The 13,424-nt window shown below is 39.5% G+C and overlaps 1 protein-coding gene across 6 annotated transcripts; it reads right to left on the bottom strand.

Moving 5' to 3' along the window:
* Positions 1–334: 334 nt before the first annotated feature.
* LOC117769611 (cationic amino acid transporter 2-like) lies at positions 335–8,245 on the bottom strand. 6 transcript variants are annotated; one of them, XM_034598616.1, is made up of 14 exons: positions 8,102–8,245; positions 7,639–7,766; positions 6,921–6,985; positions 5,884–6,372; positions 5,101–5,256; positions 4,840–5,005; positions 4,568–4,704; positions 3,486–3,708; positions 2,487–2,623; positions 2,286–2,388; positions 2,064–2,191; positions 1,785–1,951; positions 1,403–1,511; positions 1,171–1,307 (listed from the first exon to the last, which is right to left on the bottom strand). In XM_034598616.1, the coding sequence occupies exons 4-14, from the start codon at positions 6,251–6,253 to the stop codon at positions 1,171–1,173; spliced, it is 1,833 nt and encodes a 610-aa protein (XP_034454507.1). In that variant the 5' UTR covers positions 6,254–6,372; positions 6,921–6,985; positions 7,639–7,766; positions 8,102–8,245. The 6 variants fall into 6 exon arrangements, with proteins under 6 accessions (XP_034454511.1, XP_034454507.1, XP_034454508.1 ...); XM_034598617.1 differs by having other exon boundaries at positions 5,884–6,257; XM_034598615.1 differs by lacking the exon at positions 7,639–7,766 and adding an exon at positions 6,615–6,647.
* Between the last annotated feature and the right edge of the window lie 5,179 nt (positions 8,246–13,424).

Here is a 13,424-nt window from a genome sequence, read left to right as displayed (position 1 = left end):
GGGCAGAGGGTAATTAAAAAGCATTTGGTGCCCAATAAACCTTGTGTTCTGACACTAATGTTTTTTTTACAGGTAGAAAAAAACACAAGCTCTCTAGGTCACAGCTTAAACCAACTTAAAAAAAAAAAAAAAGATCTACTGTACAAAGCTTTCAGATATAAGTAACACACACCATCATTTTCAAATGGCCCCCCATAAATGACATGTTTCTGCAAAGGAAAAGATATAAAAGTGTGAACAACGCAATGCTTGATGTTTGAGTGACCTCGATTTTGAACATGACACAGGTAAGCTGCCTTGAAAGGTCCTTTTGTTCCCAGTGAACTCTGGGTACTGAGCCGTCTCTGGCACTTTTATCCATGAGATTATAAGTGGGACTGGACTTTTTTTCCTTTCTTTTATCAACATGCTCTGTAGATGAATGAACTCCAGACTGTCTTGAAGGTTGGATTATTTCAGTTTTAATTAAATACATTTATAACAAATAATTAGAAAACGAGCAATTTTCATATTTACACTTTCAAACAATACACAATTAATGAAGCGAACATTTAAACAGCCTAAGAACAACAAAATATTACATTTCTCAAAAAGGTTTTTCTGTATCAACGTCATCAGTCTCAGGGTATGAATTTATATGTAAAAAAAACATTTATAATCATTATTACAATTGTATAAACTTGAAATGCCCATTCATAATTTACAATTAATATGAAAAGTGTAAATGTGTTGTTTAGATGTAATGAGATACTCTGCAGGAAATACTCTGAGCCATTTTAAAACATGGGTGTAGGTTTACATGGCTCTGAAGCTGATACAGGTAAATGATGGTATGTAAATGTACAGAGAGGTTTCATTTTTTCAAATCTGTGCCTCCAGATCTGTAATGATTCCTGCACACGTAGCCTAATTCCCTCCTTGAATGTCTCGAAGGTCTGAAAATATCACATATATTACAAACTCCATCTACATATATGAAAGTGTGTATGAAATCAAATTTAGCAGGTTTGCTTTTTCATCCTTGAACACTGTACACCTGTCACCCTGTCATCCTCACACTGAACACTGCAGACACAGGTAAACAGCAGCAGCAGCAGCTCATATTTACAAACTTAAAGCTCAGTTAGTCACTGTAACATCTAAGTCAGACTCTCTCGGCTCCACACAGGCTCAGAATTTCTCTTCTTTAATGACGTTTGTCGAACTGTCTTCTACGCCGCTGACGGTTTCAATATTCACCTGCCTGCCCGTGAGGCGCTTCTTCTGAACGCTGTTACGCATCCCATAGGCGAAGTAGATGACTAACCCTGCGCAGAGGACAGAGATTGGTCGTTATATTCATTACAGTCATTGCATTTCAGTATGACTCCATTAAACCTTTCAAGCAGAAATTGTATCTTACCCACTAACATCCAAATGGCATATCTTAACCAGGTGTCTCCACCCAACTGCACCATCAGGTAGACATTGATGAATGTGCTCACTATCGGCAGACCGGGAAGTAATGGAACCTATGAAAAGAGAAAACAGGTATAATGTGTTAGACTTTTTCGAGATGGGTGAGTGGATGGATGGATTGGTGTGTGGTTGGATAGGTAGGAAGCTAGATAGATAGATAGATAGATAGATAGATAGGTACAAATTAAAAATAATAAAAAGTAAATATGAGAGCATATTCCACGAATATACACAAAATATAAGGAATACAAAAATTTAAGAATGTAAATAATTCAACAGTTCTAGTTGATTGAGAATTGCAAGCATACACAAATGAAAATACTCACCATAAAAGATGCCTTGGTTGGATTCTGTGGGTGCCTCCAGATGAAGAAAACGAGGAGCACCACGGCGACGCCGAGGATGCAAACAAGCGCCACACTCCATGGCTCCACACGGGACACAGCGCCAAGGCCCAGAGACAGGGTGACGCACAGTCCAATCACACACGCAACTTCAGAAAAAGAAGAAATAAATGAGAGACGTCGGTTTGTGGCCTAGAGAGATAAAAGTAAAATGTACCTGACTAGACGATGTACTAGATCAAGTGTTTTACTTTGTTTTACCTGCCATTATGGTCAAGATAGTGACTGTTCGTGCCGTGGATGAGTTAGGAACTGATGGAGGCCTCAGGAAGCTAGTGTTCGATTCTTTGACCTGCAGGTCTGTATCTTCTGATGGACTTGGCTGGTACCTTGTTTGCAAAGTGAAATATATGTAAAACACAATATGATCATTTTTAAGCTCAACATTCTCTGTAAAGGCTGCAGGAGAAAATCATTTTCTACCTCAGTATTAAAATGCATATGGCCACAAGTGTGTAGGCAAACAGAGTCCCGATGGACATCATTTCCACCAAGGCCTCCAAGTCAAAGAGCAGAGCCATGATGGCTAAAGAGGAAGAAGAAACAAAGAATACAGAGTAACTCCAAGTTCATAAACCTCACTACATGTGCACAGACCCTGAGGAACAGCTGGAACATCTGTACCTGCCACAACTCCAGATGATATCGTAGCGATGGCGGGGCTGCCTTTGGCCGTGACTTTGGTCAGGGGCTGGAAAAGCAGGCCGTCTCTCGCCATGGCAAAGAGCACCCTGGGCATTGGGAACATGGATCCTAGCAGGCTGGACACACGAGAAGAATATAATGAATGATGTCAAGTGTCCTTGTGTGACTTTGCACACACGTAGCAGCCCTGAATGCTTTCCAGGTTTTGCGTGAAGTAGATTTTCTGAGTAAATATTGATGCGACCGGAACACACTTTGTTAGTTCCTAGAACTAAAGCAGGGATTTTAAAAAGGAGCCATTTATTTCAATAACATGTGTGATGGCTCTTTACGTCAAGTCAAGTAGTCAATTTTATTTATATTTGTTGATGTATTCGTTGTTATTATACAGTTACTGCTGGCTGTACTATTTCCCCCTAAGGACAATTTTAAACTTGAATTTATAAGGCACATTTAAAACCACCAAAGTTGACCAAATTGCTGTACAATAAATAAACAGGAATACAGGAATAAATGTGATAAAGATAAGTAAACAAAAGGCAAAAGAGTGAATAAAAAACAACCAAGGACAGTCAAAAGCTTGAGAGAACACATGGGTCTTCAGTTAAAACACATCTGCGGAAGTGAGTTAGTTGTAAAAGGTCAAATGTTTTGGAGAAACATATAATCACCTTAACCTGTAGACTCATTATTCTGTCCAGTGGCTGTTTCATTATGACTCCTCATCCTTTCCTGACTGTATTCATCTAATGTGTCTGTATCCACATTTGTTCAGATGTGGGACTCACTTGGTTTTCATTGGATATATTGGTTGGTGATGTACAGTATTATAAATCACATGTTACCTACATGTATTTGCATCAAATATTACCTTAGACCAAAGTGGTTTGCCTAAGGTAATAATCCCTGAGTACAAAGTATACTCTCTAACAGGGATCACATCACACGACCCTGACTCTCCCACCAGTGTCTTCCTACCTGGTGGACAGGGCACAGAGTGATCCCACTGCCACGACATATTTGGCGGGACCCCAGCCGACATACTCGAAGGCCACAGGCAGGGGGCTCTTCTCACTGAGCATGTAGTATGGCATCATCAGGGTGAGTGCAGCAGACACAGCAAAGTAGGCCACGAAACAGATGAGCAGTGAGGCCACGATGCCCACAGGGATGGACTTCTGAGGGTTCTTCACCTCCTCACCTGTGGAGAACGATACCAAGACGTCAGTGACTCTTTTAATGTTGGTCCTCCTTCAGCTGTTTGTCAAATATTTGCTTGATAGTTAAAAATGCTTGTAATGCTTGTGTATTCACATTGTTTTGTTAAGTTGTGTCTTTTGTTTTTGTTATGCTTTTATAGTTCCTTTTTTTTTATTGTACACACTTCACGTCAAATGTGGTTCTTTTAAATGTGCTTAAAACATAAACCAGGAGTTTTGAATATTGATGTGTGACTGGGGTGGAATTTGAATGATGGTTTGCAAAGGGCCTTTGAATAAATGAAGAGTGAAATGAGGGTTTCTGGAGCTTTCAACCACTTCCAACGGTCTTTATCATGGAGATTTAGCTCATGTAATTACATGTGATTGTAAATGATGTACACATATCTCCCCACCATGTAAGACAATTCGCTATCGCAGGAACGAAAAATGCACACTAAGGTAACATGAGAATTATTACCCTAAAAAGTGAGCTAACTCTTTTCAGATGAAGGCCATAAGATGAGGCTGAAAGCTTTGTGAAAATCCCAGTAAATGGCCAATTTATTAAATGACACCATTCATTTTTAGTCAAGTATGGATAGTTGTTTCCTTCACTGAATAAAATCCATTACATTTTGGTGGATTTTTACATTACACAGAAAACTTTGCTTGGGAATTCTTTTGTTTTGTTAGTTGCTGATATCAAAAATATCCCATCCATCATAACCTACAAAATACAATTCAATCTTGCAGTACAACACTGAACAACATGACAAAGTTGGGCATACTTTTAAATTTGATAAAAATCAGAGTGAACCTCAGTGTTGTTCTTTTTCAAATGACAAGTCTTCCTCTCACCTGTTGTAGCGATGCAGTCAAATCCAACAAAGGCGTAGAAACACGTTGCAGCTCCAGCCAAGGTTCCAGAAATGCCATAAGGGAAAAATCCACCGACTCCAAACTCACTTATTACATCAGCAGTGGAGTTCAGGTTGCTGCACAGAGGGGGACAGTATCACAATGTGGTTATTTGCAATGAGAAATAACCTGGATGGTAATGCACCTGTAATCATGTAAGACAGGGCTCTGCATGCTAGCAAACAGACAGGACTATGTCACTCTTATATTACTTGAGTTCCACAGTGGCATTTATCAGAGCCTCTTCACTGATCTCCCAGTTGGAGATGTCTCCCTTGATGAATCCAGAGATGATCACAAACAGCAGAACCAGGATGTTGATTGCTGTGAAGATCTTGTTGATTGTCGTTGACTCTCTCACTCCAAAGGCCAAAAGACCTTGAGACGGGAAAAAAACAAAACAAATGAGGTGTATGATTTTTGTATTATACCCTCTCATCACCATCGTAATGACACCAGCGCCTTCATTTTACCTGAGAGTAGCAAGATGAGAGCTGCAGCAAAGAGATCTGGGTAAGGTGCCAGACCAGGAAGGCCCATGGCTGCATTTGCTTCCAAGTATTTTGATATGACGCCCCCTATGAGGTCATCAAATGTCCCGCTCCACGCCAGTGCAACGCTGGATGTTCCTGCACAGATGGTGAGAGACACATGCAATAAAGCAATTAGCCTGAGTCATTGTGTAACTGTAGTCATAAACAGAAAACACTGATGGTGATTTTCCCTCTCATGCGTGATTCACACTTTTATGGCTCAGTCATTTAAAACCACTCTCCTGCTTTTTAGTGGTCATTAACATGCAAACCATGCAGATCATAAAAAAAGGCAAATAGCATTTTGAGTTGATGAAAGCTAAATTTTCATACTTGAATCGTCAAACTTCCAATATTACTTTTTAAAGAAGTAACTTTAAGAGTCTGTTTTGACAGCTAGTAAAAGGTCAAGGAGCATTTAAAGGTCTCATGTTGATCATTTATGGGCTTCCCATGAACCAAACATGTTACATAAGAGGAAAATAACAGGTTTTTATTTTCAGAGGATGGGAATCTCAAGTCACATATATCAATATTAAGACAAAGACAAAGACTAAGTTGAAGAAATGATTTCCTCCTAATAGTTTTGTACATAAAGACAAAGAAAAAGAATCTTGATTCAGCAATCAACAATTATTAGAACAGGACTAGTTCTCATATTAGCAAATGAAAGACTTTATAATCTATTGTCATTGATAAATAATTATTGTGTATCACACTCACCGATGACGTAGGAGAGTAACAGATTCCACCCGGTGATGAAAGCCAACAGTTCTCCCACTGTCACATAGCTATAGAGGTACGCTGAGCCTGTTTTGGGAACCCGGGAGCCAAACTCTGCATAGCACAGTCCGGCAAATATAGAGGCCAGAGCGGCGATGAAGAACGAGATGATGATGCTGGGCCCAGCGGTGTCTCTGGCCACCTCTCCAGACAGGACGTAGACCCCGGCCCCCAAGGTGCTGCCCACACCGAGGGCCACCAAGTCCAGGGTGGTCAGGCATCGGTTAAATGTGGACTGCTCCCCCTCGGGCTCCAGGGGCTTCCTCCGGGACAGGCTCACCAGAAAGGACTTCGCCCCGCCGCACGGCATGCTCCTATAGTGGAGGGGGGTTTATATCTGGATGGAAAGATGTGGGGAATCACACTGTAGAGGACGAGACAGGGGGGAGTGAGGGTCGCTGTTGTTGACAGAGTGAGTGGAAGGAAGAGCTGGGGGAAAGGAATGGGGAAGGACGGGTAGATCAGTGAACATGTCAGTGAATAATTGTCAGGTCATCCTCTCGGTAGAACATTTCCATTTTCAAATATATCTTTTTTTACTCTAACAGTGGCCCCAGGCAAAAGGAAGATTGGAAAAATAGGATTAATATGATATATATGTAACTTAAATGACATGTGCTACTAATATTATGACTTTAAACCCCAAAAAAAGGATGAATGCATTCACTCACCTCCTCTGTGTGGTCCCCTGCCTCACAGGTGTGCTTGGAAGAGAATAAATAATAGGATTCGTCACTCCCATAAATCACAATATTCTTTTATACGTGTCCTTCTTTATCACCCCTCTGATATGATAGTGCTGATGCCTTGACTTTGCACTGCCGCCCACAACACAGAAAACAACGCCCCTGTTCCCGGAGAACTGCACTTTACTCAACCTTTAATTCCTTACACAATTATACTTCCCTGAACATTCCACATTTTATTCTTCACCTGGCAATAAAATTAAAGATTTAGTTTTCAAAGTGTGCTCTCACGTCGTTGGAGCAGCATCTTGTCCGAGACTATCCCTCTTCTCGGAATAATTTGAGATCGGTCAGAGCTAAAAGCGAAGTGGAAAGAATAAAATTGAGAAATTAATATTAGACCTGTCCCCTGCTCTTCCGTCTCATCCCTCCACACTGTGCTGGGTTAAAGGGTGGGAGGGGTTGGTGAAATTAATGAAACAGAGAAAATTAACTCACCTCTGATGACATTAAAAAGACAGTTTTTGTTTTAGTTCTCTAGGATCTTATGTACAGAAAAGGAAAGTGACTAGTCCCGTGGGTAACTTGTAATACAAGTGAGAGCAGCTGGTTTGATAATCTTCACATGATTATGACTTCAAGATAATCTTTAACTTATACATTCTTCTATGACATTGGGGATTGGCCTTCATGAATAGGAACCAGTTAAAAAAGTCTGTACCAATAATAGAAACATTTTTACACACATCCAGTACCTGTGGAAGCCTGCAACTGTTTCTTCTTCAGATCATGCCCCCAAAACTCTACTGTATGTTGTCACTGTGTGTTTACATACATGTGTTGCTCCGAAACAAGACTGGGGACTTATCACTGCAGCTATGTTGGAGTTTTCCTGCCATGTCCACTTCTCTACCTGAAAGTGTGACCTCGCCACACTGTGAGTTAATGAAATGGTGGAGGACAAAGCAGCTTTCATGGCTTACATGCATGCAGCAGGCTGCACACTTACTCTTTGAGAGGTAGCTTTCACCTTCTCATCTCCCATCAGGGGATTTGGGCTCACCTAATCCCTCCTGGCATCTACCTCAGCTGGCAGGAGGCGAGTGGGAACGCAGCCTGCGTCCACGGCCAAAGTACCTTTGACCAAACATAAAGCTTGTGGCTCTCCTATCTGCAGATATTGCTTCTTGATATACTGTTTCCAGAAGGACAATGGGGAGGTAATAGTTAACTTAACACCAGCTACTACACACGTGCTGTGCAGATTTATGATCAGAGGGTTGATGGTAATCAGAGTGAAGATCAGTAAATAGTCAATGATGTGTTTTTTATCGCTTTCTACAGCACATTAAAGAAACAGCTCAGATGTAATACTGTACAACATAAAAGTCAGAGATGAAGATTAGAGCACAAGATACTGACTTGAATCTATCTTGCTGGTGGTTATAATATTCAAATAGACAGATCTTTACCTTGTCCTCAGGCCCACGAGGAGTGACTGAGGAGTGGTGAGTTGAAAACAGCGCACTGGTACAAAAATATCCACTCTGTTGACTTGGATGAAGGAAACATGATTTTTACTGCGATATCTACAACACAGGCCTGTGTGACCCTCCCACTCAATGGATTTACTTACAAAGTAGCCTTTCTCACTGCCGACCACTTTGGATCATAATGTGCTCATTATTGCACTGAGGGCACAGGGTGAGAACAGTGAACAGCAAATCCTATTCAGAATGTCAAAAATGCTTTTGTGCTCACTCCATTTGTTATTTTGTTTTGTTTTCATGAGTTTTGTATTTCATTCAGTACTTTCAAATGTATAAGTTTGTAGCATGGATAAGTAGATGTTATATATTGTGTATTTTAGGAGAAATGTGTAATGCTGTTTTAATTATGCAAAAAAGATGCATCTATTATGGATAATAATCACGCATTACAGTCCGTGCCATCAAGTGCAGACCACACTGTGAAAATTTAATGTAAATTGTTATATTGTTGTAAAGTTGTAAAATAAGGCTTGCTTCCTGTTGCCAGTAGGTGGCGCTATCACTATCACTACATACAGACTAATAGATCTGTTCAGGTTTTGGGCTGTTTGGACAATGTACCGTGGATCTTAAAAAAACCTCCTGTTTCATGGCGAATCAGTAGGAGGCGCTATGACCCTGAGTTAATATTGACATATGTAGCTGTTCAGGCCTGGACTCTGATCATGTGACAGGTCTTATCATGACCATACTGGACATCTTTCAATAAAGTGGCATTCACTCATAAAATCCATTTTTTTGTGGTTGAGAAAAGATAGCGTAAAAATCTGGGAAATAAGATAAATGCAACTGCTTTGAGACAGGCCATAAGAGGGACTTCCTGAATTTAAATGATTTGGAATAAAACATTTTCATAAAGAGAGGAATTTCATACATTAAGGACGTTCATTCTTATAAATTGAGAGCAACTGTCACAGAGATTAATTCTCAATCCCTGCTGTGTATAGACACATTGAATATGTCAGAGGGTTTCTTCCAAAAAAAGTCCACATGGGCTAAAACGTTAATTTCAGATAATGAAAAGAGATCACATTTCTCCTGTATTAGCTTCACTACACTGGCTTCCGTTTAAATCTAGAATAGAATTTAAAATTGTATTCCTCAACCTACAAGTAAAACACAAATGATATGGCACCATCATACCTCAAAGAGCTGATAGTACCATATCACCCCACTAGAGCTCTGCGCTCCCAGAGTTCAGGCTTACTTGTTGATCCTAAAGTCTCTAAAGTAGAGTAGGAGCCAGAGCTTTCAGCTATCAAGCTCCTCTCCTGTGGAATCATCTCCCAGTTTCAGTTCAGGAGGAAGACACCCTCTGTACGTTTAAGAGTAGGCTTGAAACCTTCCTTTATGATAAAGCTTATAGCTAGAGCTGATCCAGGTTTGTCTTAGACCTGCTCTTAGTTATGCTGCTATAGGTCTAGAATGTCAGGGGACACATGGAGCTTCCCTTCCCTTTCTCCTTATCACATCAAAGAAATTAATATCTCATCAATACATGTTCCACTCAGGCAGCAGCTGATGTCTTATGCAGACGATTTTAATGTAGACTTGATGCATCAAGGAGACCAGAACATGAAACAATATAAAAACGCAAACAGGGTAACATTAGCATTTGTCACCCCCAAGTCTGAAGATGTCTTCCACAGCATCCCAGTATATCTTCCTCTACTTGCGTCATCCCTTCAACTTAGACAGTACAATGCACTGTTGGTTGCTCCTTTATCTATAACCTGACCTTGGGTACTGCTTGGAGAGAAGGGAGTATCTATGGAATTAGACAGACACTATTACTCCTAATGGTGTACCGATATAATGTAATAAATCATAATAATAATACTATATACATAATATATAGTGGCATATATAGTAATGTGTTGATCATGAGATCAAGACAGGTCACATAGGTTTCAGGTCACAAACAGTTCAGGTCATAAAAGTCTCAGACAGGTAAACAAAAAGTTACTTTTCAACTACAAAATAGTTTTCCACCACACTTTTTTTCCCACTACAATGTCCACTTATAAAAGGGGCTGTTGCATAATGTATAATGTAAATAAAAGGTAGTTAATTTCTATATTTTCAAAATTAGATACAAAGGTATTATTAGGGCCCGAGCACCGAACAGTAGGAGACAGTGGGAGGCCCTATTGAAATTGTAAGGATTATTATTTAAATTTTTTTTCAGGCAAATGAATTGGCTTTTTGAGGGCTTTAACATGCTCAAATACCAAAGTTTGCAGAAAATTAGAAAGTGGTGAAAATTTACGTATTCCGGAGTAATTTTAAATGGGCGTGGCAAAATGGCTTAACAGCGCCCCCTGCGCCCCCTAGAACGCGTTCACATTGACCGAACCTCACAAAAATCGATACACAGGTGTATCATGACCAGACAAACAAAAAAGTCTAGAGGTGCACTTTGAAAAAAGCAACAGGAAGCCCGCCATTGTCTCACTCTCTCTCTGTATTTACCCAGCATGCTAACCGATACAATTCAGGCTCATAATTTAAGTTTGAAATGAGACCACTGTATAATATGAAGTTGCTGCTGTTACCTGCTGCTGTTAAATGTTGATAATGTGCCGGTTTCTGTGCTGGTTTCTGTTGCTTCTATGACAAATGTGGGAATATTGTTGTTGGCTTGTTTTGTGTTTTCTGCTGCTTATCTTTGATTCCTGTGGTATTCTTGTCATTTTATGTTGTGATACGTGATAATGAATGAGTGATACGTGATAGCGTGATGCTAAGTAGCGTTAGGTCGCCTAGGCCAGGCAGAGCGAGGCCTTGTGGAAAACACATCTTTAGCACCAGGATATTTTCACATTTCACATCTTATTCTACCAAACAATGTGATTTTTGTAACAGTGGGAAGATTAACCTTGGTATTTAACTATAGTATTGCAGAGAAAGTAATAAAAAAACAACTGCCATCACTGCCAATCAAATTCAGATTCAAATTCATATCAAAGCATCTGGTTGCCATGGTGATTGATGAGGGAAGTTTTCCCAGTCATTTATTTCAGAAAATGCATTTTTTTTACTAGTGAGTTTTAATTGGTTTATGGGGAGTTTGAATGTGTTTAAGGACAAGTTGACGGGAGCTTAAGCTAATGCTAGGAGCACATTACATGAGGTGTGTAGCTCCTTTAAGGAAAAACCAATCCCTCTCCATTGGGTCTAATGTTATTTCAGAGAAAACATTTCTGGAAGGAGCATCAACTCGCATAACTCGCTCCCACGGTCCCATTTTTTTACTCTCACAAATCCCAAATATATCTGTGTGTGTGGCAACGTCTTGGGATTCTCACGGTGTCTTTATTTCACAGATAGGACTTATAGTTTTTGAATTATAGTTGTTTGAGTGCTGCACTCAGAGTTTAGATTTGTCTCTTCCCAGTGGGGAGAGAACAGGTGCATTCAGTTGAGCTTCCATGGCAACCAGATACACACATAGCAGGAGGGGAGTCCCTCTCTCTCTCGCTCTCGCTCTCGCTCTCGCTCTCTCTTAAACCAGCCAGTCTGTCTCTCTTTCTCTGTCTCTCTCTCTGGGTGTCTCTGTGTCTCTCTCACTCTCTGGGTCTCTCTGTATGTCTCTCTCTCTGTGTCTCTCTGTGTGTCTCACTCTTTCTGTGTGTCTCTCTCTCTCTTAAACCAGCCAGTCTGTCTCTCTCTATCTCTCTGTGTCTCACTCTCTGGGTGTCTCTGTATGTCTCACTCTCTGTGTCAATTGTTTTATATTGAATGTTTGTCAATAGATCAATTTCACCTAAATCTTACACACTATTTCATCCATTCTTACCTCACCCACTCCTTCCCTCCTTGGCCCCGCCACCCTCACCCTTTTCCTACTCCTCAAAACAAACCCCTCCCCCGTTCCCCCTTTGTACAATATTATAAATATTTTAGTGATGTGAATGTTGTAAATATGTTAAATTTTATGAATAAATATAACTAGTACAGTAACATCTACCTCTGTCTTTCTGAATATAGATACAGGATTCATGGCCCTGATCAATTAACACAGTGTTGGAGTGAAACAAATCATAATAATGTTTATAGATTTCATATTTAGATCATAGATAGCATGTATGTTTACATTTGGAGCACTTTCTTAGCAAATTATTCATGATTTAAAAAAGTACTTAAAGCAATACAAATAAATACTATTATATGATCAGTTCAAATTTTTGCAATGTAACAAACAAGTGATCCAAAAAGTTAGCTAACAAGCTGGTGACCACAGTGGAGCATTTAGCAGCTGATGATATATTTAATTAATAGGAATGTCATTGGCTTGGAGTTGGTGGAGACCAAAAACAGAGTTAAATGGGGTAAACTAACCCTATTTGTCCTTTAAATCACCAAGTGGATGACATGAAATCTCAGTAAAACCTCAGAAGTTGTTAGTTTGGTGGTCTGGTGTAAACTATAGTTGTGACAGTGTTCCAGGGCAAAACCATGTTAAATCTAAATAGTTAGTTTGAAAAAAGATGAATGACAATAACAATGTTATTCATTCAACACACAAGTATTTATGGGACAATAGGTACATTCATGACGAACAATATTGTTTTTAAATAATTCTATTTAATACCCTTGACAACTATTGGAAGAAAAAGACAGTTCCTTTGTTTTTGTTGTGCGCTGGAGACATTTGGGTTTACAATCAGAAAATTAATATGAAAGAAAAATTCAGGATTTCAGCTTTATTTCCCTGGTATTTACATCTTGATGTGTTTAACAATTCAGGATGTTGCCTCTTTTGTATCAAACAGCATTTTAGGCGAGCAAAAATAAAGAAACATAAAGTATTGAATTAAAATAACTTAACTGAATATTTGGTTGCAAGGCTGTGATCCACTGATTTCAACAAACTGTTTGATTTTTCATGAGTGAAGCTTTTCTCTCACTTTGCTGCAGCCTCTTCTAGTTGGGAGGTTGTTTGTACATCTATTTGAGGATTACGTAAAAACTACTTTACCACTTAAGAACCCCCTTTGAGTGGATGAAATTATGGGGCAGATACAGGTCTTTTTTTCTTGTTTTCCATTACAAGAAATAACATTTGCAAAATATTTGTCAATTTCTCATTAATTAATGCAATTATCTTTCTGAAAGAAACCAAGCACACTTTTACTGGTATCTATTGTTGTATGAAATATGGTGTGGCTTGATTCAATTTAAATTGGGTGCATATCTCCTTGGCAAAGGTATGTACTCAATAGCGAGTGTCATTCTAACTCTT

This window comes from Hippoglossus hippoglossus, chromosome 10 (assembly GCF_009819705.1).
Source record: "Hippoglossus hippoglossus isolate fHipHip1 chromosome 10, fHipHip1.pri, whole genome shotgun sequence".
NCBI classification, from domain to species: domain Eukaryota; kingdom Metazoa; phylum Chordata; class Actinopteri; order Pleuronectiformes; family Pleuronectidae; genus Hippoglossus; species Hippoglossus hippoglossus.
Note: the sequence above shows the minus strand (reverse complement) of the source record. Positions and strands in the feature narration are given on the sequence as shown.